The 27,216-nt window shown below is 42.9% G+C and overlaps 1 protein-coding gene across 11 annotated transcripts in view; it reads left to right on the top strand.

The window, feature by feature from the left end:
• Positions 1–7,578: 7,578 nt before the first annotated feature.
• RTEL1 (regulator of telomere elongation helicase 1) overlaps positions 7,579–27,216 on the top strand; it is a 95,446-nt gene continuing 75,808 nt past the window's right edge. For 8 of the 11 annotated variants that reach the window (XM_078391965.1, XM_078391972.1, XM_078391969.1 and 5 more), the window contains exons 1-9: positions 7,643–7,773; positions 10,647–10,778; positions 15,980–16,178; positions 17,117–17,210; positions 17,578–17,659; positions 19,454–19,514; positions 23,431–23,506; positions 24,317–24,401; positions 26,732–26,797. In XM_078391965.1, the coding sequence (XP_078248091.1) occupies positions 10,677–10,778; positions 15,980–16,178; positions 17,117–17,210; positions 17,578–17,659; positions 19,454–19,514; positions 23,431–23,506; positions 24,317–24,401; positions 26,732–26,797 (765 nt within the window). In that variant the 5' untranslated portion in view covers positions 7,643–7,773; positions 10,647–10,676. Of the gene's footprint in view, positions 7,817–10,187; positions 10,370–10,646; positions 10,779–15,979; positions 16,179–17,116; positions 17,211–17,577; positions 17,660–19,453; positions 19,515–23,430; positions 23,507–24,316; positions 24,402–26,731; positions 26,798–27,216 lie in introns of those variants that run through there. The other 3 variants (XM_078391966.1, XM_078391967.1, XM_078391968.1) reach the window with 3 other exon arrangements.

A 27,216-nucleotide genomic window follows, 5' to 3' on the forward strand; every position in this document is an offset into this window, starting at 1 on the left:
TCGGCAGTCAGCCTTCTTTATGGTCCAGCTCTCACTTCCATACATAGCTACTGGAAAAACCATAGCTTTGACTATGCGGACCTTTGTCAGCAAGATGCTATCTAGGTTTGTCATCACTTTCCCACCAAGAGGCAGGCGTCTTTGAATTTCGTGGCTGCTGTCACCATCTGCAGTGATCATGGAGCCAAGGAAAGTAAAATCTGTCACTACTGCCATATCTTCCCCTTCGATTTGCCAGGAGGTGATGGGACCAATGGCCACTATCTTTTTTTTTTTTTAATGTGGGGCTTTAGACGATTTTTGTGCTCTCTTCTTTTACCCTCATTACAAGCTTCTTTAATTTCTGCCATCAGAGTGCTATCATCTGCATAAATAATTAATTTATACTTAAATTTATATTTTAAAAAGCCAAGACATTCAGTTCTTCAAAAAAGCTTCTGATTTATGGATGTGGGATATTGTTCTTCTGTATCCAAGATTCAAAATGCCAGGGAATGGCCCAATATTGCTGCACATTACCGTGGCCGCGTTGGCAGCAGGAAAAAAGCTGCCCAGTGTTCCATAGCCAAGGGCAGCCTGAATGCTGACGACACCCATGGCCGCAGTCAAGATGGTCTATGGGATGCCCTCTTGTGTTCACTACCATTCACAAAGAGACACCAAGGAGGGGAATCTGACTCTTTTTTTATTAGTTAACCACTTCTCACCCAAACACAAAGCAATTGTTAGGGATGTTTTCAAGTGCTTCTGCAAGTGCTTCTCTAAAAATGTTCTTGGAGTATGTATTTATTGAAAATCCGTGATAACAGTGCTCATCCTTGTATTCCTCTTTTCACCTCTATGCCTTCTGCCACCTCATCTTCTGCTTTCACTGTGGCCATTGCTACTGTGGTGAATCTCCCTTGTGGTGATTCTCAACCACCCTGTCTCATGATCAAATGACCAGAACTCCCTAGATAGTTTCCAACTGTCAAAAACTACTTTTCACTGTTGTCACAGCTTCTTATGCAGGACCTGCAAAAATATCTTCTGCTCATCCTTCAAGAGAGACATCTTAGATCAGTGAGAGACAAAGAAAAGTATTTCCCAGCTCCTACATAGAATGGGCAATCTAGTTACAGTAATTATTTGTAATCCCCCTTTGAACTCAGCAGGGAATGGAGAAAGCAAAGGTAACAAAAGGCAGAATCCTCCTCAATCATGCCCTGAGGATAAAACAGGTTGTCAGGACAGGACCTTTAGAGTGCCTATCAATCTCAAAGCAGGACAGGATGGGATAGGAAAATATCTGTTCTAAAAGTCAGAATGCAGCTGGTTCAGGAAACCTTATCAAGTCCAATCAAATCTTTGATTAGAAGCTCCAAATGTTCCTTCATCGTTATTGATGCAGGTTGCCAATTATACAAATTTCTCTGGAACCAAGATCTGTATTTACCAACAACATCATCAGCTTTCTCTGTTGGACTTTGTCAAAGGCTTTGTCATAGTTATTAAAGCTAAGAGAAATACTATGACACAAGCTTTTAAAATGATTTAAGCCTTATGCTTCAGATGCTTAGAATAAAACATCAGGCTTGGCTGGGAATTTAGAAGGCAGGAAGAGACTATAGATTGGGATCTAACATCTCTACATAATGGTGGTTGCAGTCTGGATAACTGGTGCTATTTAATCACCATATTCCAAGCAGCTTTCTGTGTAAAGAGCAGAGTATGCCAAATAAACTGAATTAGGCTTAGATCGAATCATTTCATGCAATGATCAGTAACTTTAGGACTATTGAAAGCTAACCTATAATAGGAACACTTCAAAGGAATTTTAAAGCTCCAATATCATCACTTCTTTAAGCACACTACAAATGATGTCTCCAGTAGAAGTGATGTAGCCCCACCAAAACAGGCTTGTGTCTTATGGTCTACAAGTGTGTAACTACTGATACAGAAATGTGGAAAATACTCCCTAGGAGTTAATGGAATAAACATATAGCAGCTGAAATCCAGTAGTTAAATCTCAGCTAAAGGAGACCCACTGAGTTATGTCTATCCTCTTGATCTCCTTGAAAGATATGCAAGCTGAAGATATCATTAAATAAATAACCTCCAAGAAATATAGTCATGTCTTGAAAACTTTAGGCATTTCTCACTTCTCACTCTTGCTAAGTATATGAAAGCCAACTACTACTGGCCACATTAAATGACCTCTGTCTAGTAGTACGATATCTGCATTCAGCATAAGTGACATGTAACTGACAGAAAAAGCAATTATTTCTATAATTATCTCAATATGCACCAAACACAGTTTCCATGAAACACAACAGAATCACATCCTCCTCTCTGTTTTCCTTAGCACATGCCTTTTCTCCTTGAATTTGTGGCTAGCAAAGGAGGACACGTTTTCTTTCTACTTAAGGAAAGTAGCATCTGTTCCCATTTTTGCCTGCCTTGTTTCTCTGGATGTAAGCCAACTGTGAAGGGCTAGAACAAGAAGCCAGATTGGGGGTTGGTGATGGAGCTGAGGTAGACTGCACCCAATGCAGCTAACATGGCCCTGGTAAAGGACCAGATAAAATCTGAGAAGATACAGATGGAGACTGACATCACATGAGGAGTACAAGTCTGATGGAAAATGACATTTTTGAAAGAACAACATTAAGCACACAGCAAACCACATAACACAACAAACATCACATAAACTCTATTTTTGTGGAGCAGTGGTGAAACCACAGCACTGCAGTCAAGACTAGGCTCATGACCTGAGTTCTGATCCCGACAGGCTCAGCTTGTTGGCTCAAGGCTGACTCAACCTTCCATTCTTCCAAGGTCAGTAAACTGAGTCCCCAGCTCACTGGGGTGGGCGGGCAACGTGTAGCCTGCATAATTAAATTGTAAATCACCCAGAGATTGCTTTAAGCACTATTGGGGTGGTACTTAAGCTGCACACCTTGCTTTAAATGCAAACACTAAAGATTTAAAAAATCTCTTTTAAATCACTTTAAATTTTAAATCTCTTATTCAAATAACCATGCTCTGGGATCATCTATTCCACAGTCGGCAACAAGGTCCAGACCGTCTCCAAGGTAAATGTAATATACGATTACTCAGAAAGTTCCTTTGTGCCTGAGTCTAGAGGATGTGGGACGCAATCAGACCACATCTTGGGTGTCCCTAACATCCTTAGGCACCCTATGCCACCCCAGTTCTTTGGTCTTTAGGACACATAAAGGGACTTTTTCAGTAGAAAGGTCTTTTTTTTTTTAAATAAATAAAGTGTTTTCAGCATAGACAGGGATGCAAATGCAGGTGCAGTCTTCCAAGTCCAGCAGTGGCTGGCTGAGACCCTTGAATCTTTGAAGGCTGCTCACCCTGATTTATTATTTTATCATATAATCCAGTACTGAGAAAGACTTACTTCCCAGCAAACGTGCCCAGGGTTGGGCTTTTTGAGAAGGGTTAACTTAATGGAGAATGAACAACTTTGAACTTGCAGCGAAACAGACAGAAAAATCAAACTGTGCTTGATACAGTCTTTGAACAGCAAATATACAGTCAAAGGGAAGAACCTACCCAATGCTGAGTCATATAAGAAGCTACAGAAAGAGCAGATTCTGAGTCATTGTATTTGCTGTTTCCTCTAGTAACCTTCCTGGGTCCCCCTTTTGTTGCTGGAACTGCTTTTGTCTTAATCACTGCATAACTGTTGTAAGGAAGACTGAAAGGTTCAGCCAAAAAACAGAAAGGGACAACCAAACCTAGCCTGTCCATACAATGACATTTGGTGTGATGTGTGGCTGGTGCTTAAAAGGTCCTTAGTTTCAGTACAATCTTTTTTAACTCTTGGTACCTGCCTGGGAGGAAGGTAGAACAATGACCTGTTTTGCATCTCAAAAAATTGTCCCAAGCCCTGTGCCAGAAAGATATGGGTCCAGCTCTTAAAGGGATCAATAATTTTAAGTAGAAACAGAAGTAGACTAGGTCTTCTTTTTCTGTGCCAAAAAGTGCTACCAGGAAACAATACACCATAAATGCTTGCTTTAGGTTTTTCTGGCTGTTTAGCCATGTTCTAGAGGTTTTCCTTCTTAACGTTTCACCAGTCTCTGTGGCTGGCATCTTCAGAGGACAGAACTCTGTGATCTGGTATAGTGTGTGGGATAGTAGAGTATTTGTAGCTGTGGGATCAGCTTTTTGTCCTTTTCAGGAGATTGGGTGATTATGGTGATCAGGGTGTTTTTTTGGTGTTGTTGTTATGGGTGTATTGTGATAAGGACGGATATGATCTGTCACTTTGATTAATGCGTCGTTAGCTAGTCTTTTGTGTGCAGTGATCACCAGTCCGTGTGGATCAATGTGATCCTTGTGTTATCACTGCACACAAAGGACTAACTAACAACATCCATCAATCACAGTGACAAATCAGACCCCTTATCACAACAATACATCTATAACAAAAAACACCCTGATCACAGTCATCACCCAATCTCCTGAAAAGGACAAAAAGCTGATCCCACAGCTATAAATACTCAACTATCCCATACACTACACCAGAACACAGAGTTCTAACTCCTGTCCTCTGAAGATGCCAGCCAGAGAGACTGGTGAAACGTTAGGAAGAAAAACTCCAGAACACAGCCAAACAGCCCAAAAAACCTACAACTAAAGGACTCCCACCACCATGAAAAAACACGGGAAGTAGCAGTTACCGGTTATAAGTCTTTCCTCGATTGGCATATAGAATGACACCAGGGGCTACTTCTGACGTTGGGAGAGGTCATTGCACCTCACTAGGTAGCTTGCCTGCCTAAAGCTGGGCAGTCCCCAGCCAGTAAGGTGCTACCTCGCCACAGTCTGTTAACCTCACAGTGTGTGTGGGGTTTAGGGTGAAAGCCGACAAGCAGATGGATAACCCTGCACCATGCAACAATCATAAGAAAACTTCTGCCCTAAAGTTGGGTACCTGGAATGTTAGCGTGTATACATTACTGAAAGAGCGATGTCTACGTTGGCTTGGGCATGTCATGAGCATGGCTGATGGTTGGATTCCAAAAATATCTCCTGTATGGAGAATTAGTGCAGGGAAAGCACCCCAGAGGGAGACCACAGCTGTGATACAAGGATATTTGCAAGCGGGATCTGAAAGCCTTAGGAAAGGACCTCAAGAGATGGGAAACCTTGACCTCTGAACGTTCAGCCTGGAGGCAGGCGGTGCATCATGGCCTCTCCCATTTTGAAGAGACCCTTGTCAGCAGGCCAAGGCAAAGAGGCAGTCCCGAAAGAACACAACCAGGGAGCTGGACGGGGGACAGACTGTGTTTGTCTCCAGTGTGGAAGGGATGGCCACTCTCGAACTGGCCTTCTCAGCTACACCAGACGCTGTTCCAAGTCCTCCATACAGAGCATGTGACCATAGTCTCTCGAGACTGAAGGATGCCTAACTGTTGAAGATGTACCATATCTGTTCTTTTCTCTGAGCAAGAAGTCACATTTCTGCAGGATAGAAATGCAAAGATGTTTTTCTCCACTCAGGCCCTTTCCCACCTCTATCCTGTCTAACGGATCTCCCTGATCTACGCTCTGTTCAACATGTAGCAAGGCTGGATGGCTAAGGGGCTTGATCCCAAGAGAAGCCCAGAAGGAGAGAACTAGAAATCGTGCCTTCTTGGTGGTGGCCCCTCGCCTCTGGAACACCTTGCCCCTGGAGATTCACCTAGCAGCCTTGCTGGGTGTTTTTAAGAACAAGCTGAAGACTTGGTTCTTCAGGCAGGCCTTCCCCCCCTTCCATTTCTTAATTTCCTAAGTCTTACCATCTTGGTCTTTGCTTATCTCTATGTTGTCTGATATTGTTTTAAATTGTGTTTTATATTCAAAATGTAAGCCGCCCAGAGTAGATTCATCGAATCTAGATGGGTGGGGTAAAAGCCGGAAAAATAGATAAATAAATAGTGTAGTTTAAACACTTGGTGCATGCGTATCCTTGTTTGTTTCACTCCTTCCCACTTATTTTCAAATAAGGACTTCAAACAGAATTTAGTTATGCCATCTGTTGTGGTGACTAGTATATAATATACTGCTACTTGCTGAATTTGTTTCTGGAACATACAGCATTGCTTGACTGACAGAACAGTAGCTGTCTTGCTCAGGTATTACACCTTATAACTTGTGGCTCACCCATTTCTTGTAGAATGATCCATAATTTCTTGTAGAATGATCAATGATTTTCCATGATCCACAGTTAAAGGCTTTGCTGTAATTTATAAAGCACAAACTATTTTCTTCTGAACTTCTCCTCTACTCCTCAATCGTCATTTAGTTGCATCCGACTCTTCGTGACCCCATGGACCAGAGCATGCCAGGCCCTCCTGTCTTCCACTGCCTCCCGGAGTTGGGTCAAATTCATGTTGGTTGCTTCGCAGACACTGTCCAACCATCTCGTCCTCTGCCATCCCCTTCTCCTCTTGCCTTCACACTTTCCCAACATCAAAGTCTTTTCCAAGGAGTCTTCTCTAGCCAATGTATATTTAGCCAATAGCCAATGTATATTTGCAATATGATCTCTAGTGCGTCTTCAGCTTCTGAATCCCGCTTGAATACCTGGTATTTCTTCCTCCATACATGGGGAACAATTTTTGTTGTTAGATCTTGAGTATCACTGTGCTGCATGAGATGTTAATGCAATAGTTCCATAGTCACTGCACTCCTAGTGTCTCCTTTCTTTGGGATAGAAATATGTATTGAATTTTTTCATTCTTTTGTTATCCATATTCATTGGTGCATTCTTATTTAGGTAGACTCTATCTCTGCAGCTTGAAATAACTCTTTAGGCATCCTAGTCATTTCTGGTGATTTATTTCTTACAAACGCTTTGACATCAGCTTTTACTACACTTTCTAGAATTTTAAGTTAATCAAAAAGACTTGTTTGAAGGAATCTGTCCTTTCCGCTTCTCTTCTGCAATCTTTCTTTCCTGTATTCCAATTCCCTCTTGTCTTTACTGAATCCTGATCTGATAAGTCTGTCTTGATCTTTTACCATTCCTCTTGCAGGATATACTTTAGTAATGCAAATCTGTTCTTTATACGGTCTTTACAGTCTTCAGGAATGTTACACTTATCCTATTATGACTTCCTTGTTCTTTAGCTTGACTTTTAACTTTTGATATTAACACTTTGTGACCTGTACTTGGTGGCCCACGGAATCCATATGACTAAAATGTCCAGCTGCCTCTTGTGGAGCTAATTCCGACCCACTTCACGGGGGCCTTTAGAAGAATGGAATTAGTATACAGTACAGGAAGAGCTATGAACCCCACCCAAAGTGATAAAAGGGAAGGCAGTTGGTTTTTTGGACTGCTCTGAGGGAGGCCATCCTCCTCCATCTCCAAGCTTTATGTATTTCTGAGTGGAATGAAGGCGGGACCCCTAGGGCCCGGCGACTCCTTGGTTGCCATGGTAACGGCAGCGCAGGAGGCCAGGCCCACTACGAGGAACCATAGGGCCGAAGAAGTGTTCCGAGCGCGCCTTCTTTTTTTCCCCGTTGCCGTGGCAACGCCGCGCCCTCGCGAGATGTAGCCGCGGAGCGGGGGGGGGGAATTCTCGCGCATGTGCGTGCGCGGGCGGCAGCGGCGGCTTAACCAATGGGGTGCTAGGGTCGAGGTCGCCTGACATTGCGGGCGGGATCTGTGAACGCTAGAGCGTTGGTGAGGTGAGCCTTTTTCTTCAGACCGAGGCTTGAGGCCTAACATTCCGCCTCAGCGGCGGGAGACCCGTCGTCTCTGCATCGGAGGTGTGTGTGTGTGGGGAGCCCTTAAGCGGCGTCGGGAGCGGCGGTATGTCTTTTCCCGGAGGCCTCTCCCTCGCTCCCAACCCGGCTTTCTCCAGGGGCTGCCCCGGGGGATTCTGGGAATCGTAGTCCGAAGCCCCTGGACGGGGTGGGTGGTTTGGAGCAAGCCAGGGCAGGGGGGTGTTCTCTTCCCTAGGTTGCTGGACTCTAGCTCCCATCCGTCTCCGCCGTCGATTCTCTTGACTGGGGTTGATGGGACATGTGCTTCGAGAAAAGACCTGGCCGAGGCTCCCCTCGCCCTGCGACTCCCCCCCCCACTCTTCCCTGTCGTTGGCAGCTCCTTGTCCTTTGGCAGGGAGTTCCGCAGGTTCGGTCCCTCGAGCGCAGCTGCTGCCTGGCGCCAGCTTTTGCTGGGTTTAATGGAATACCTTTGCCGTTCCAGTTGTGCCTCGCTGGACTCGACCGTTTCTGGACCGGGCACCTTTGTTCTTGATTGATTGATTGATTGATATATTTGATTTGAGATTTGATTTGACTTGAGATTAGATTTGATTTGAAATTTGATTTGATATGTGGTTCGATTTGATTTTTATCCTGCCCATCTGGTGTATGCGACCACTCTGAATCTTTGAATCCCAGGAGGAAAAAGGGACAGACTTTTTTTTTAACTGGATTGCGTTCTTGCTTTTTTATTTAATTTTGGCCAAATAAAAGTAAAATATTCTAAGAGCAAACACTGTGCTCCCTACTTATTGTATAATAGTACATCATTGTCACGTATTAATAAGGTTAAAGCATTTTTCTTCCTCGCCTTATCTTCCTTTAATAATCTAAACGAAGTATAGGCACACCTTGAGTGTAGGATTTTCATTACTGCTTTACAATCCACTAGAATCAAGCACAGAGAAGGCATAAACAAAGTGAGGATTAAAGAATTCTGAACCCAGGAGTTTGCTTTAAGTACCAGCACGGAATGGAACTCAAAAGTCAAACAGTCAAATCCTGATTTTCCTTCCTTGCTTTTTTTCTTAAAGCACTGAAGAGATTAAAAGCAGATAGATACTTATTTCATTGTTCTAATTGTTACACAATTGGAAGTCAGAAATCTTTGCTGATCTGCTGCAAATAGTTTAGATCCATGGTGGTTGTGGGTTTTCCACACTGTTTGGCCATGTTCTTAAGGTTTTCCTAACGTTTCGCCAGTCTCTGGCTGGCATCTTCAGAGTACAGGAGCTAGAACTCTGTCTGTGTTCTGGTATCGTGTGTAGGATAGTTGAGTACTTTATTTGTAGCTGTGGGATCAGTTTCTTGTCCTTTTCAGGAGATTGGGTGATTATGGTGATCAGGGCGTTTTTTGTTGTGGGTGTATTGTGATAAGGAGGAGAGATTATCTGTCACTGTGATTGATGGGTGTTGTTAGCTGGTCTTTTGTGTGCAATGATCAGGGTCCTTGTGGCTGGGTAGAGTTTATTGACCATTTGCAGGTTGTACAGTGGTGCCTCGCTTAACAAGTGCACCGTTTAATGACGAAGCCACATAGCAGTGAGTTTTTCTCCAATAGGAACGTATTAAATGGAGTTTAATGCGTTGCTATGGGTTCCCCCCGCATAGCGACGAATCCGGATAGCGACGATTTATCCGGAACTGATTATCGTCGCTATGCGGGGCACCACTGTACTTTTCAGTGCTGGGAGCCAGGCTTTGTTGAGTTTTAGACTTTTTTCGTTCTTGTTGAAGCTGTGCTGATGTTTGTGGATTTCAATGGCTTCTCTGTGCAGTTTAACATAATGATTGCTGCTGTTGTCCAGTACTTCTGTGTTTTGAAATAGGATTTCATATCCTGCTTGTTTTAGGACATGTTCAGCTACTGCCGATTTTTCTGGTTGTTTTAGTCTGCAGTGTCTCTCATGTTCTTTGATTCTGGTGTGAATGCTGCGTTTGTGGTTCCAATGTATACCTGGCCACAACTGCAAGGTATCCAGTGTACTCCTGCAGTGGTGAGGGGGTCCTTTTGCCTTTTGCTGACTGTAACATTTGTTGTATTTTTGTGGTGGGCTTGAATACTGTTTATAGGTTGTGTTTTTTCAAACGTTTCCCAGTGCGGTCTGTGACCCCTTTGATGTATGACAAAATATTTTATTTGTGGGTGGCTGTTTTTCCTCTTCAGTTTGGTGTTTGATGTCTTGGTTTGATGTCTCTTATTTTATTTTATTTATTTATTTATTGGACTTATATACCGCCCCATAGCGCTACAAGCACTCTCCGGGCGGTTTACAATTTTAATTATAAAGGCTACACATTGTGATTTCATTCTTGGAGTAGTCATTTGCCTGTAGGGCCCAATTCAGATGACTGAGTTCAGTGCTGAGAAACTGAGTTCCGATTTGCACAGTCTACCAGTGTTTTGATTATGCCTGTTTTTTTGGCGTGGGTTTTTGTATAGGTACCGGTCTGTGTAGGTGGGTTTTCTGTTGACCTTGTGTCCCAATAGGAGGTCAGTTTTGTGTATGACCATGACATCTAAGTTTAGATCCACCTTCTTTTAACCTACCAGAATATATGTACAAGGAATAGATACAACAACAACAAATTGATTGAGGTCAGAAAAATAGCTTTAATCCTTCTAAATGCTCAGACAAAACTGTGGGCTTGAGGGGTTCTGGGAGTTTTAGTGTCCCAAAAATGCCATTTCCAGGGTTTGGTTACAATCTACAAGACATAATGGGTTTCCTTCTTTTTAACAAAGGGAGGTTTGAATTCTTCAAGAAGTATCAGACTCCCAAGTAGGAATTGCGAGAGGAAGTTTGACAACAGTATCTTTGTTGGTATTTTTTTTTAAAAGCCATTTTCTTATGGAAGAATACTCTTGATTTCAGGTTCTGGAGTCCTGACATGTCAGATGAAATATGCCCAAAATACAATTAAACGGCATCACTGTGGATTTTCCATTTCAGCCTTACAAATGTCAGGAAGAATATATGTCCAAAGTGCTGGAGTGCCTGCAAAAGGTAAATATTCTAGGAAATCACAGGTACTACCCTGTTTCCTTGAAAATAAGATCTAGCCTGAAAATAAGCCCTAGTATGATTTTTCAAGATGCTTGTAATATAAGCCCTACACCAAAAGTAAGCCCTAGTTAAGTGAAACCTCACCCTCCACCATTATGCAGCAACCAGAAGATGATAAGACTGTAAAATAAAACATCCCCTGAAAATAAGCCCTACTGGGATTTTTGGAGCAAAAATTAATACAAGACACTGTCTTATTTTCGAGGAAACACGGTATTGATGTAACAGCTTCTACCAACAGAAGGATTCCTGATTCCTATTCCTGCCCTGACTACAACCGCCAAATACCCACTGTAGAGAGCTAGGAAAACTTCTAGATCTGGTTTATAGGGTGTCATGGAGAGAAGTGGTTGTGGAAAGGACTGTAGCACTGGATGTAACCCCAGTCATTTTTTTTTGTGGGGGGGAGTGTGTATCAGAAGAAAGAGAAAACACAGGGCTCATAATGCTAACCATGCTGAAATAACCATGGGTCAGCTTTTAGTTTTTCTAACCTAAATGTTTTGATGCCTCCCTAAGGTTGTTTTCTTGCATACATCAGCTAAGTTCACAGATGTGTTCTTAATAATATGCTATTGATAATATCCATAGGCTCAGTATAGCACTGTGTTACTGCTGACCAAGCTCTTTATTTGAAAACATTGGATGTTTGAAATTTATTGACTAATACACTATTTTAAAAAGGCCTCTTTTTCCCAGTGTGTGTTCAGTTTTGGCTTCAAAAGAATTCTATGCTAGCTTTTCACAGTGGATGGCATTATTCTGTCTGCCTGTGGAGAGGATACAATGATAGCACATACAGTGGGCCCTCGAGTTACGAACGGCCCTAGTTACGAACATTTCGGGTTACGAATCCGATCTCGTTGCAAGTAGTAAACCCTACTTGCGAACGCAGATCGGGTTACGAACCCAAAAGGCAGGGAGAAAGGACGGGAAATTTGAATTTCCTGCCCTTCCTCCCTGCCTTTGGAGCTTTCAAAAGGCTTCCTCTGATATCGGAGGAAGCCTTCTGAAACCTCTGAAGCCAAAAAGGCAGGGAGAAAGCGCGTGAAGTTCGAACTTCCTGCACTTTCTCCCTGCCTTTTTTGCTTCAGAGAGCTCCAAAGCTGCCCATCGCGGTGGCGGGGACCCCCAGGGAGGTCTCGCAGGGCTTGCACGCCACCATGGGAGACCTCCCTGGGGGTCCTCACCGCCGCGATCGTTGCCTTCAGAGGTTTCAAAGGGCTTTCCCCGACATCAGAGGAAGCCCTTTGAAAGCTCCAAAGGCAGCGGAGGGCCGGGAGGCTAGATAGCCTGGGCGCCTGGCCGCTCGCCCCCGCCGTGTGGAACCAGCGGAGGGCCGGGAGGCTAGAGCAGTCTGGGCCCCTGGCCGCTCGCCCCTGGCCGCACGGAGCCAGCAGAGCGCTGGGAGGCTTCGGACTGGTAAGTCCTTTTTTTAAAAAAAAACTTTTCTGTGTGGGTTTTGGAGGGTGGGTTTGGACTGGGGGGGGTTATGTGTCTGTGGTTTGTGTGTGTGTGTGTGTTGTGTGTGTGTGTTTTGCAGTCCCATCGTGGGACTTGCTCTTTTTATTTTTATTTTTTTGTTTGTTTGTTTTTTGAAATGCTGGAACGGATTTATTCCGTTCCCATGCATTTCAATGGGAAATGGTAGATCGACTTGCGAACTTTCCGAGGTACGAAGTCCTCCCAGAACGGATTAAGTTCGTAAGTCGAGGGCCCACTGTATGTGCATACTTGTGACCTGTTTGACTCATAATATTATGGAAAGATTACAGTACCAGTCTTTTAATTGAACAGGCTCCTTTTTGTGTTTTTCATGTTAAATGGAAATCCTGTTGCGTTTGTAACTGATTTTGCTCTTCCTCCACATGTTGGAATATCTGTTTCTCCTTTGTGTCTAATGTGTTAGTATCAAGTTGTGCTTAGAAATATGAAGTGTTATGAATTAGTAACATCCATGCCAGCTTACTCATGAAATGTATTCATGAAGGCTTTCACGGCCGGGATCTAATGCTTGTTGTGGGTTTTTCGGGCTCTTTGGCCGTGTTCTGAAGGTTGTTCTTCCTAACATTTTGCCATTCTCTGTGGCTGGCATCTTCAGAGGACAGCACTCTGTGTCTGGTGTATTAGGCGGGGAGTGGAGTATTTATGGCTGTGAGATGGGCTTTTGTCTTTTTCTGTAAATGGGTGATCAGTGTGTCTTGTTGTGGGTGTATTCTTGTGATAAGAAGGAGAGATTATCTGTCACTGTGGTTGATGGGTATATATTGGAACCACAAAACGAAGCATCCACACCAGAATCAAAGAACATGAGAGACACTGCAGACTAAAACAACCAGAAAAATCTGCAGTACCTGAACATGCCCTAAAACAAACTGGACATGAAATTCTGTTTCAAAATACCGAAATACTGGGCAACACCAGCAATCATTACGTCAGACTGCACAGGGAAGCCATTGAAATCCACAAGCACCAGCAGAACTTCAACAAAAAAGAGGAAAGTTGGAAACTCAACAAAACTTGGCTCCCAGCTCTCAAAAATACAGCGTGCAAAAGGTCAACAAACTCTATTCACTCACAAGGACCGGGGATCACTACACACAAAAGGCCAGCTAATGATACCCATCAACCACAGTGACAGATAATCTCTCCTCCTTATCACAACAATACACCCACAACAAGACACACTAATCACCCATCTACAGAAAAAGACAAAAGCCCATCTCACAGCCATAAATACTCCACTCCCAAGCCTACTACACCAGAGCACGGAGTGCTGTCCTCTGAAGATGCCGGCCACAGAGACTGGTGAAACGTTTGGAAGAACAACGTTCAGAACACGGCCAAAGAGCCCGAAAACGCCAGAACAACTATTACTCATGAAAATTGGTGCCAGTGAACAAGCCCAGCATAAAATTAATAAATGTACTTATAATGATGATTTTAGAAAGCTAAAAGAAGCATACTTCTAAACTTTTTGCAAAGATTACTGAATTAAAGTAGTCTGAAAAAATGTAATGTAAGCAATGGCTGTTGATTAAATATAATTCAGGTTGCAGTCTTACGTACAATCACTTGGAAGGAAGCTGCATCTGTATCTGTTTCCCAAAATGCATAGGAATAGTGGAATGTGTTTATTAATAAGATCTGCATAAATGCATAAAAAGAAAAAAAACATGTTTTATAGAGGAAAATATTTGTATACCTGTATATGTATCTGTTTTGTACTGGCCCAGTAAAGGATACTGTGTTCTTTTTCTTGGGTTTTAATGGTATTTTTATACTGTTCAGAACAGATGCATTTTGGACATATGAAACTTGCTTAACACTTCCTGAAAAGAGATTGTTTTGCAAATTTTCCTACTGTCAGTGCCAGACTATATGCGTTAGAGGTTTTTTTTTTGTAGAGAAGTGGGTGGATGGATTTTCTCCTATGCTTCTTGTTGAGGAAAAAGGAGAAAGAAGGAACTGAGTGGCCCTTATGTTCACTCAGTCTGTTTCTCAGTTTTAAAACCTGAGACAATGGGCAAAATCCTGTTGACACCAATGTAATGTAAATGTGCTGGATGTTGAGCCCCCCAACAAAGAATTGTGCACTTGAATTGTGTAATCAGTTGTGCAGCCCAAGTACAACCTATTGTGCATTGGGCTGACAGAAGTGCTTCGTGGATAGCATTTCTACCTTGGTACTATTTTAATTGCTGGTTGCCGATTGTGATAGAGCTGGGGAATAACTTCAGAATATTCAACTTACAGCAGAGTTTTAAAATAGCATTGACCCCCCAAAAATCTCTAGCTAATTTCATCCTAATGCCTTATGCAAATTAAACCAGATATAGAAAACTGGAAATAACAGTTCTTTAAGCTGTCTTAATCTGACTCTACTGTTCTCAGGTACAGTGGGGTCTCTACTTAAGAACGTCCCTACTTAAGAACAATCCAACTTAAGAACAGTTCCATTTGCTAAATTTTGCTTCTACTTGAGAACAGAAATCCAAGATAAGAACAGGAAAAAAAAACCTTTCCTGCTCTTTTTTTAACAGGTCATCTTAGGTTAAAAAAAATTCTCCCCCTAGTGGTAGAGTACGTATTAACCAGCTTTGCATTAGTTCCTATGGGAACTAATGCTTCAATGTACGAACGCACCTCTACATAACAAAAAAACAGCCAGAACGGATTAATTGGTTTTCAGTCCATTCCTATGGGAAATTTTGCTTCAACTTAAGAACGTTTCAACTTAAGAACACCATTCCAAAACGGATTAAGTTCTTAAGCAGAGGTTCCACTGTAGTTTCTATGGACGGAAAAGAGCAGATACGGATTAAATGGTTTTCAATGCATTCCTATGGGAAATGCAGATTCAACATAAGAACTTTTCAACTTGAGAACCACCTTCCAATACGGATTAAGTTCTTAAGTAGAGACCCCACTGTATTGTGCGTGTTTCATTCTGTGTATAATGGTAGCTTTTAGAATCTTGGACTCTTTGATTCTCTCATTTTTCTCTTGAGTGAGAAGTTATGCTATCACTACATATTTAGAAGCTGTCACTGCTTTCCTGTTACAATTGATCTCAACCATATCTGTTACCTTGGTCTTCTCAGGTAGGTCTTCCAGTCAGGGAGCATCCAGACAGTTTATGGCAGAGGCCTGTTTGTTTCTGGTGAGGTGGATGCAGCCTCTTTGAAGAAATATTTGTCAGTCATTGGTCACCAGGGTGAATATTCAGTTTTTCACTTATACTTTGGCCATCTGATGAGAAGAGAAGACTCCCTGGTTAAAAAAAACCTGATGTTGGGAAAGGGTGAGGGCAAGAGGAGAAGCAGACGACAGAAGACGAGATGGTTGGACAGCATCATCGAAGCGACCAACATGAATTTGACCCAACTCCAGGAAGCAGTGGAAGACAGGAGGGCCTGGCGTGCTCTGGTCCATGGGGTCACGAAGAGTCGGACATGACTAAACAACAATCTTAAGGCAGCCATTTTAGTCTATTCAGCAAAATGATCAAAGAATCCATTCATGTCTCAAAGACTAGTATATTTTATTTGACATAAATGTTCATGGACTGCAAAGCACTTAATAATATATTTCCCAGATATTGCTCTTTTCTTCTTCTTTTTTTTTCATCCTCTTTCCAGCAAGTGAATGGGATTTTGGAGAGTCCCACGGGCACCGGGAAGACTTTATGCCTCCTTTGTTCGACCTTGGCTTGGCGGGAGCACTTCAGAGATGCAATCTCTGCACAGAAGATCGCCCAGAGACTAGGTGGAGCAGAACTTTTCTCTGACCGACCACTGTCGTCTTGGGGTAACACAGCCCCAGGGACTGATGCCTCGGGTAAGTTGTGTGGCTTGTGTTTCCACATATGTTGCCTTACATTGACTTGGTGAGCCATGGAAACATGTATGAGTTCTCAGAGTGGGCTGTTTGATTGAAGCAGAGTGTGATCAGTGGCTGGATGCCGCTCCTTCTTGATTTCACAGCTGTGAGCATTCAGAGAGTTTCATGGTTCAGGAACGGGTGACTCATTGAAAACATTGCTGGCTGTCCTGACGAGTTACCTTAAGATGAGATAGAATCAGAGAGTAGGAGGAGGTCTTGGAAACCCTAGCTCAGTGGTCCCGACCCTTTTTACCCCGCGGATCGGCTGGGGAAGGCGGGGCACCCCTTGCGCTCATGCGCAGGCACAAAGGTGTGCGCACATGCTTGTGTGCATGCACGAAGGGCATCACAGTGCTTGTGCGGGTATGCACACTCTTGTGCACATGTGCAAATGGTGGTGCGACGCTCATGCAGGCGCGTGCCCTTATGTGCATGCGCAAAGGGTGGCACAGTGCTCGTGTGGGCGCATGCTTGCACACGGGCGCAGACAGCTTGTGTGTGTGGGAGTGCATGCACAGGTGGGTGTGGAGGTCTCTCTCCGTGGGCCGGTCGGGCTCAGGCCTCGGACTGGCACCAGGCTGTGGCCTGGGGGTTGGGGGCCTCTGCCTTAGTTTACATTTAGTGGAAGAAGGGCTTCTTTACTTAGGAACCTTACAGTTTATAAGGGCATCGACTTTTTCTGCCATTTATGACTACATTTGTACAGGTGCAGTAAAAATAAGCACTTTCAGTGTTTCCTGTAGGTAAGCAGTTGAGTTGTAAAATCCCCCTCTGCCTCCAGAGGGTGAGTTGTTACCATAGCACCAGCAGGAGAAAAGCAGACTGATGATATATTTAGTACTAAATCAGAACTAATTCAAAGCCCACCCCCACTTTCTCTCTCCACTTGACAGCTTATTACAGTGACATTCCCAAAATAATTTATGCCTCAAGAACTCATTCTCAGCTTACGCAGGTCATCAGTGAATTAAAGAACACAGTATACAGGTAAAGAACATTTAAAATATTGCTGCTCATTCCAAATCTGAAAGAATTTGCGATTTATAGATACCTCGTCCTCTCATTTTCAGTGATGTCTTCGTTTCTGGCAGCATTTTGAGAATGCTGATTAGCAGCTCTGTCTGACCTTTGCCACCATTGCGGGGAAAGTGTTACTTTCACAGAACATAAATGTCTTTAATGCTAAAAATGGCAAATGTTGTAATACCACCCTTGTTCCTCTTTTTCACTGCTCTTTTTTTCATATTTGCCATGCTTATTGTAATATGGCAATGTATATTTTTGGCAACATTTTCTTGGCTGGTATTTATCTGTTAAATGAGGGGTTCTTCATTCCTGTTTCTTATTTAAATAGGCCCAAAGTATGTGTGCTCGGTTCCAGAGAGCAGCTGTGCATCCACCCAGAAGTTAAAAGGCAAGACAGTAACCATATGCAGGTAAAAAAATGAATAAACTCAATAGCACGCGCACAGTGTCAATTGCTAAGTGAAAACTGGGGCCCAGTTCAAAGTGCTGGTCTTTATCTTTTGGACCCTTGGTGGGCGTCTTGTTTCCATGTATGCTTTTGCATCTTTTAAATGCTTTGGTGGAGGCCTTATTTAAGAACTACCTCTACTCTAAAATGAGGTTGTGGCCATTGGAGAGAGAGCACTTGTTTTACTGGCACTCCCAATTATGCACTTTTTCTGGCACTTAATCTTGTTATTCTCTGCATTCCAGGAAATACCTTTTTCTTATGCATTTTATTCATAATTGGAATTGAATTGGTTAGCTTTTACCTGGTTTTTCTATCTTGTAGTCTTGTATTTTTATGATATTTTCTATATTGCATTTTTAAATGATCTTTTATTGAAGGACAATATATAATAGGGATGCCGGTCCTTGTTTTTCTTGTTCTCATATACGAGAAGAAGCTACTGCAAAATTTTGCTTCTCACCTGCAGTAAAGCAAGGCATTTTCTTCAGGTCTAGACTGGAGTTTTCATTTGGGCAAGAATGATTTTGTGAAGTAGTGCTAATTGTGGAAAGCTGCTGTAGGTGCTGCCATGTTGCACATACTTTAAAATTCAGAAACATTGGGTGGGTTATTTGCATTTTTGATCAATCAACAGGTCTTTTTAAGCTAGCCCTATGTGTGCATTCTTAGGTTCAAAAGGGAAAAGATACCAGTTTTTGTGAACCACAGCACCCTTGAAGGAAAAAAAGCATGCATTGGCAGAAATCCTGTTGCTTAACATAGTATATTACGCTAGTGTACTCCCACTGGATTTGGTAAGTCAACTCTTCTGTAAATTCCATTGATTCAAATGGGGCTACCCTAGTTACAACTTAACTTTAGCACAGTACATTGCAACTAGAGTACGCTGAATTGACTCAATGGAATTTACAGAGGAGTTGACGCATCAGATCCCCACTAACCCAATGAGCCTGCTCTAATTTGACCTACTATGCTAAGCGACATGATTTCGGACTCGTGATAGAGACAAGAAAACTCTCAGGAGTGAACAAACTCTTAAGACACTGTTTTGGTAGTTAAGGTGCTCTCTGACAATTAGGACATTAGTGAAGTTTAATCACATTCCTAGCATGTAATATATTCACCAAATAAAACATGGATAAATAAAACCCACTAAATAAAATATGAATAAATGAGCTTGTTTTTCACATCATCTCAAGTGGATGGTTTATTGGTAAGGGTGGGTGGTGGGCATGTGCTACCTTATTTTGTGTACCCATTGCATCTGCTCTTGGAAGAGATAAAATCTGCTAGAGGCAAAAGCAATTATCCAAGAGGGAATGGCAATGTTTGTTATGGAGCAGTTACATCAAGCCATGTAGTTCTCGCCGTTTGCATGATCATCTTGCCCTTTCTTCTGGGTTAGATGTATTCTGTCCATTTTGTGTGCCATTAGAGGTTTTTTTTTAATGACCAAATAAGACTGCTGTCTGCTTCCTATCTGTGGACTGTTCCTCCACACACTCCTACCTTTTTCTCATACCTAGTTCTCACCTGATATCCTCAACTGGGACTTATTTGTAGTGGTGTTTTATATTATGTCGGTGATGAACATGGCATTTTAAAACAGGGAGTCAAATCCTTGCTGCCCAAAGCTTGCAGACTAAATTTCGGGAAAATAAAGGGATAAATTTGAGCAAGTGGGGTTGTGTGCATATTTTGCTTTGTTATCTTGTGTGATGAATTATACATTTGGTTATACATTGCCTTGCAGATTCACATGTGTCGTATGAAAGTAACAACTCGCACGTGCTATTTCTATAGTAATGTGGAAGGTATGAATAAATGTCTGTGAAAGGAGATGAAATGACTCCTGACTCACATCAGGCAGCCTTTATATATGACTTTGTTTTGCCCATTTAAATGTTAGTCTTTCTTCTTGGTATGTTTACCAGGCCTGCTGATCCAGCCATAATAATGTTATTTTGGTGGGCTTGTAGACGTCATTAACAAATTTAGTTTGTGCACCCCACTTACCTTTGGAAGTTCTTATATGTGCTTTGTCTTCAGGTTCTTTATTTTGTTTGATGTTCCCTAATGTATCTACTGGATAGTTGTTCTAGCTTGCTAGTCAGAATAACATGGACCATTTTGTCCAAAGCTTTGCTGAAGCCAAGATATATTACTCTGGTGGGGTTCATGTTTGACTGCTGAGGCTCCTCCCAATTCCAGAGCCATAGATGAAGAGTTGTTGTTGTTTAGTTGTTAAGTTGTGTCCGACTCTTCGTGACCCCATGGACAAGAGCACACCAGGCCCTCCTGTCTTCCATGGCCTCCCGGAGTTGGGTCAAATTCATGTTGGTAGCTTCAGTGACCCTGTCCAACCATCTCATCCTCTGTCATTCTCTTCTCCTCTTGCCTTCACACTTTCCCAACATTAGGGTCTTTTCCAGGGAGTCTTCTCATGAGAGGGTCAAAGTATTGGAGCCTCAGCTTCAAGATCTGTCCTTTTAGTGAGCACTCAGGGTTGATTTGAAATGCAACCCATCTAGGAGAAGGAAAACTCTGATTTCAAACCTCCACTGCCTTGTGGCTATATCCACTCGTGGAAAAGGCTTCAGGAGTTAACCTAAAGGCAAAATCCGGAGCTGGAGTCCCGAAGGCAGTTTCGTTCTGCCAACTCCTGCGACGTTGCTGGAACCAATTGTATTGGCTCTTGCCTTTCCATTGGACCATTTCAGCAATGTGGAGAGGGGGGATTTGCTCCTTGGGTAACAGCCTATCCTCCTTATTACTTTACCCAGGCTTCATGCTCTGGAGAGGACATTCCTCAATTTAGAGCATGTTACCATGGTCTCTCGAGACTGAAGGATGCCTATGAGGGTTGATTTCCTTCAGAATGGATAGGTTTGTTCTCTTTGCAGTCCAGGGGACTCGTCAAGAGTTTCCTCCAGCACCACAGTTCAAAAGCATCAATTCTTCGGTGGTCAGCCTTCTCTATGGTCCAGATGAAGAGTACTCAGGTTTAACAAGAATATCTTTGTTTAACAAAAGAAGCGCTGGCTCCACCACCTCTTGTATGGATTCCTCTTATAACATCAACAGATGGGACTTGTACAAACTGTCCTTAACAACATCAAAAGCCATCCCTTCAACTGTTGGAGAACTCCACCAAACCTCTGCTTGTCGGTGGGAAGATGGAGGGATTGGCATCTAGCTTCACTCAGGCTGCCATAGCAGGGTATGGTGCCCAGGCTCCTTCTAAAGTTGGTTCTTTTCATGGTCTTTCCCCTTTTGTTTCTCCAATCCCTAGGGAACTCCCCCTCTTCCCCTCTGCCACTCCCGCCATCCTCTTTGGATATTTTTTACCAGCAGCTAGAATCCTTCTCTCTCTCTCTCTGGCTTTCCCTCTTCCCTTAGTTCTCCCTCCCCCACGCACACTATGAAAGTTTACCTGGGGGTTGTCTTTGCGCCTCCACTTCCTCCCAAGGAATCATCAACTTAACTAGCTCTCATGACCAGGGCCCCCTCTTTCTCTACCCACGCCCAGCCCTCGGTTAACTGCTGGGTCTCTCTTTTTGGCTCCCTTGTCTCCTCAGCATCTTCCTCCTCCTTCCTCTTGACTCCTCCTTGTACAGTGGTGTCTCGCATTATGACGTTAATTCGTTCCAGTGAAATCGCTGTAGAACGACAGTGTTGTACAGTGGTGCCTTGCATAGCGATTGCCTCGTTTAACGATGTATTCGCGTAGCGATGAGGTTTCTGGAGCGATTTTGCGCTCCGTTTAACGATGTTCCCTATGGGGAAAATTTGCGTAGCGATGTTCGGGACCGTGCCTTGCTTAGCGATGACAGTTTTAGGTCCCCTGTTTTGCTTAGCGGTGTTATGTTTTTGCAATTTTAAGTGTGTCTTAAAAGGTTCAAAAATGGTTTTAAATGCTTGGAATCGTTAGTGCACCTTCTAAAATGTGTGCAAACTTAATTTGGCTTTGTTCTGATTCTTCATTAATTTTTGGTGAATTTTTCCCCCCATTGAAATGCATTGAACACGATTTTGAGAGCTCGTCTTGCGAGGCACCACTGTATATCTTCCTCTTCCCATTCTTTCTTCTCACTGAGCAATACCTTCCTTCGTTGTTGGCTCCATTCCTGGGCTTTCTTCCTTTGGTCCCTGGCTGCAGGCTCTTGTTGGTGTTTCCTTTCCCAGGCTCTCGGGAGCCTCTCAGCTTTCCGCCCACTCCCAGCCTTCCGCTTGTGGGGGTGACTTCAATTTGATAGCCAGGATCCCTGCCTCTCTGGGGGACCTCATGCTCTCATAGCTCTCCACTTCTGGGGGAAGAGGACGGCACACCCACTGGGAGGGTAGCCTGCCTGCCTGCCTCTTTTCTCACAATGATGTCCTTACAACATTTCTACAATATTCTCTACCAGGGTGTTACTTGATTGTTAAAAAAATTAGATAAGGTTAGTGTGAGGATTCAGTATTTTGCTCCAACACTTTGTCAATGAACGCACCCACTCTCCTCGGTTTAGAAATGGGGATAACATTTATTGGGGTATTCAACAACAGTCCAGTGTCAACAAAAGCATTCCAGACATTCTCCTCTTTTGACAACAGGTCTGAAGGGGGGTTGTTTCCAATCATCTGTTTTGAAAGGGTTTTTACCCTGGCTGTTCCAGGGCCCGGGCCACTCTGGTGGGGAGTCAGCATTCAGTAGTAATCCCTCTTCTCCTTCCAGTAGGGGGATTGTATCTTCCTCTCGAACGTCCACCCAGTCATACTCCCTGGGGGGGTTCCCCAGTCTCCCACAGGACTCCAGGAATCCCCTTTGCTGATCCTCCCAAATCCTCCATTCTAGCCTTTCCTTTCAATCTCTTTCACCTCTCTCTCTTTCCTCTTGTCAGCTTCTTCCTCCATTCCTTAGTTTCTCGTTCTCCCCTATATGAAGGTTTGAGGCTTAACTCACGCTGCCTCCGTGCGTCTGCTTCTTCCTTGGGGACCCACAGTTTCCCTGTCTTTCCGGTCCATGGATTTTCTACTCCAGAAATGGGCAAAGTGCGGCCCGAAGGCTACATACGGCCCGCAAGCCGCTTCTGTCCGGCCCGAGGACAGTTTTGAACATCAAAACCATTTTTGTCTAAAGTTGATCAGTTGCTTATCTTTAACATATTGCAAAAAAACCTCTTTAGTATTTGTGAAGATTAACAAGTTTAAAATAAAAACAAAAATAACATCACTGTTTCATTTTATTTTTAAGTAAAGTTGGTTTGACCCCCAAACATAGTTCAGATTTTTATGTGCCCCCCCCAAGAAATTAATTGCCCACCCCTTGGCTACCCAGATCCACTCCCGGCCTACTGGCAACTCTCCTTCCTCCTTCTATATATCCCCCAGTCCCTCCTCCACTATCTCCTGTCTTTTTTCTCCCGTGCCCACCAAAGTAATCCTGGGTTCTGCAATCATGAGTCCATTCAAACTTCCCTCCAAATTCCCCGGGTCATGTCCAGGAGGTCTCATCTTCCGGGGTGGGGGAACTGGTGGGGTCTGGCTCTCTTTCTCAGCGGTTGGTGGGAGGGACAGTACTCCCGAGAGAGGGTCTCTCTCTCCCCCCCCCCCTTCTTACAGTTAGTCTGGCAGGATTTGTTTTTGAGAATTCGCCGTTGGCTCCTGATCGTCATTGCATTGTTTTCAAGGTGCTTGCTGACTGGCTGCTTTATAATTTATATAATATCGCTTTTGTTCTCCACGTAGAGAAAAGCACAGAGAAAGAGCTAATAAACCCCATCATGGATATAGAAGATCTTGTTAAAAATGGAAGTAAACACAGGTAACTATTCTCCTCCAGTCTGTATAGCTGTAGAGGAGAGCCTCAAAAGAAAGCAGGCTTAGTGCTGAACTGAAATGGAGAAAATCCACCACCCCCTTCAAAAAAAAAATCACTTTCAGAATTTAAAGGTGGGACTCCTGTTTTGGTGACTTGGTATTTTGGGGGGATGTGTTGTAAGAAGACGATGTTCCCTATGGGGAAAATTCACATAGCGATGTTCGGGACCTTGCCTCGCTTAGCGATGACAATTTTAGGTCCCCTGTTTTGCTTAGCGATATGGTTTTTGGTTTTTAGAATGATCAGACCAAATCCATGCCTCCCGTAATTTCTAAACAGTGAACAATTCATCTTTGCCCCATTAAACACCTGATTAACAAAACAGATATTTGTTTCATGGGTAATAAAACAAATGGGTAATGATGGAAGAACTGATGGATGAGCCTGCTTCCTTTCAGTGCTTCATTGCAGAGAGGCCTCTTTCCGTTCAGGCTTTGCTTCTGTCTTGTGATTACTTCCTTGACTGGAAGTTTGGTCCATGTAGATGCAACTGAGTATTTTACAGCTTTGCCTTCCTACAGCATTTCTGCCCATATCTGTTTTGTGGGAATTGCATTGTGAAAGATTTGTTCTCAGCATTCTCTTTTATTAAAGGGAACAGAAGAGGGCCCCTGTAAATGCACGAGCTGATCTGCCTTTAAAATCTCATAGGCCAGTGGGAAGCTGACAAGAAACCCTTATTAAAACCCTCATTAAAAATGACCCAGGATCTAATGCATTGCGTGTATATTTTTTCTCTTTGTATTTAAACAGAGTTTGCCCTTATTATCTCTCCCGGACTTTGAAGCAGCAAGCAGATATCATTTTTATGCCTTATAACTATTTGCTGGACTCAAAGGTACGTGGTGTATATTTTTAAAAAAATATTTGAGTCTGTTTTACTGCGTATTTTAAAAGGATTTTAACGGCTGCGGCTGTAAAGGGAAAATACTTAGCATGTCAGGCAATGACATTACAAACTTAAACACTTACTGCACGGGGGAAAATATGGATATGTGTGGTGTTTCATTCAGAACAATTTACACTAATTTTTCTCTAGCATTTTGATTTCTGAGAACTGGAAATGTTTTTGTATTGTATTTCTTTTCTAGAAAGAGTAAGGTATTTTTTCAGTAGCATTCATCTAGCAATTAAGAAAATTTGTGTTTTGTTTACCAACTGATACTGAAAGTAATTGTGTAGCAGTTCTTGTTTAATTTCATCCTTCCAAATATGTTAAATATTGTATTCTTGAAGGCTTTCTTGGCCAGGATCCAATGGTTGTTGTGGGTTTTCTGGACTGTTTAAGAACATGGCCAAACAGCCTGGAAAACCCACAACAACCATGTTAAATAAATATTCTTTGGATTGTTGAGCCGTCCAGTGGGCTCCGCATACAGGGGAGAGTTCTGGTAGTTGCAGTTTATTTCAATCCAGAAATATCTCACCTGCTATAGTTCTCTTTTCTGTGACTATCAAGTAAAGCCACTTGATCCTGTTTCCTGTTCTGAGTCCAGCAATGTCGGCATAGTAGGTTTGAGGGACAGGGAAGTTAAAAGCCATGGACCTTTACCAAATAATAATGTTATTAAGTTGTTTAAGATCTGAATAATTCACTGTTTTAACTTTGATGTAGTGTTTTAATGATGTAAACTGTTTTTGGTCCTTTCTTAGAAGAAAGGCAGGGTGAAATAATTTAAACAAATAAATGCTGAAGGAAGTACTAACAACTACCTGAGGCCTCATCTCAGGATACACTGAGATGATACTGGTATACACCTGGTATCTTTTTGAGGCCTAGGAAGCTGTTCTTTCATAATCACCGCAGCATCTCATTACCAGATTGTGTGCTTCATATTAATAGGTACTTGGATATAAGTGATATGGATTAAAAGAATAGGTGTGTTTTCCTTCATTTATAATCTGGGTTTTTTATTCTTAGTTCCATATAAAACAAATAATGAGGAGAGATTGGTTCAGGCAATCAAACACGATTTTCTGCCGTATTTCCCCGATAATAAGGCAGGGTCTTACATTAATTTTAGCTCCAAAAATGCATTAGGGCTTATTTTCAGGGGATGTTTATTTTTTTTCCCTGTACAACCATCTACATTTATTCAAATACAGTCATGTCCTCTTCTTCTGGTTCCTGCACAATGGTGGAGGGCGAGGTTTCACTTAACTGGGGCTTATTATTTTTTTGAATAGGGCTTACATTCTGAGCATCCTGACCTTATTTTCAGGTTAGGTCTTATTTTGGGGGAAACAGGGTATTTATCTGTATTCCCTAAATAAAAAAGTCCTGTTTGAACCAATCTCTCCTTGCTATTTGTTCTATGTGGAACTAAGAACAGAAAAGGGATGTGGTGGCGCTACGGGTTAAACCGCCGGAGCCTCTGAGTTGCAAGGTCAAAGACCAGCTGTTGTAAGATTGAAATCCACGTGACAGAGGGAGCTCCCGTTGATCGTCCCAGCTTCTGCCAACCTAGCCGTTTGAAAGCATATAAAAATGCAAGTCGATAAATAGGTACCACCTTGGTGGGAAGGTAACAGCATTCCGTGCCTAAGTCGCGCTGGCCATATAACCATGGAAAACGGTCTACGGACAAACGATGGCTCTATGGCTTGGAAACGGGGATGAGCACCGCCCCCTAGAGTCAGACACAACCGGATTAAATGTCAAGGGGAACCTTTACCTTTAAGAATAGAAAGCCCATATTGCTAATGAAGGAAAATGCACTCATGTCATGGGAAATTGCACTTTATTAGAGTTTTATTTACAATGTCACAGAACACCTGAATTATTTGTGATACCAGTCTTGGGGCAAAGGAGGCTCTAGCTAGGACAGAATAAAAGGAACAGCCCCAAAATATTTGAAAGGAAGTTTTGGGAAGGGGGTGGTTCTTGCAGTTTAATACCTTCCCGAGTGGCACCAAAGTATAGTGGCAAGGATTTTAGATGTAAAAAAAGGTCCTTCAAGTGGTGCCTGTGACAGCCTGAGGTGTGTGTGTCGCCCAGCTGGCATAAAAATTGGTGGAAAGATCAATGGCTACTCGGCCCAAAATGTTACTTGTGCCACCTGTCAGATGGCCCTGTCACAGAAGGCGCTTCCAGGTATTTGCAAATAATGAAGAATGAAGTGTCCCTCTTGCTCCACTGCCTCTCTTTCTTTCTCTCTCTCTCAACAGAGTCGAAGAGCTCACAACATAGATTTAAAGGGAACTGTAGTCATACTTGACGAAGCTCACAATGTGGTAAGTAAAACCACAGCCGATGATTCTCCTTCTTTTTTTACTTTTAGCCCCACCTCCATGTTAGAATTCTAATAATTCTAGCTGGTTGCTTCAAAAAAAGAATCACTGGTGTCAAAAAGTTGGAGACTCAACTTTGAGTCAAACAGAATGTAAATATTCAGAACAAAAACGACGACGACGAGGGGTCAGAGGTATGGCTTCTTCACAGAGGGAAATGCATTTTTTACTCCATTGCCATGTGGAATTTGCATAGCTTCCTGTCATCATTCAGTGGTCTGTGAGGTCTATCTGTTAAAGAAATTCCCAACCTTATGGGCTTCTGTAGTTCTTAAGGCACATCACTGTTTATCGGCTGTGTTTGACCTTATTGCCCACAAAGTCTACATTGAAGGCTCTTGGACTACCTAGGTGCACAGTCT

Source organism: Pogona vitticeps, chromosome 4 (genome assembly GCF_051106095.1).
Source record: "Pogona vitticeps strain Pit_001003342236 chromosome 4, PviZW2.1, whole genome shotgun sequence".
Classification (NCBI taxonomy): domain Eukaryota; kingdom Metazoa; phylum Chordata; class Lepidosauria; order Squamata; family Agamidae; genus Pogona; species Pogona vitticeps.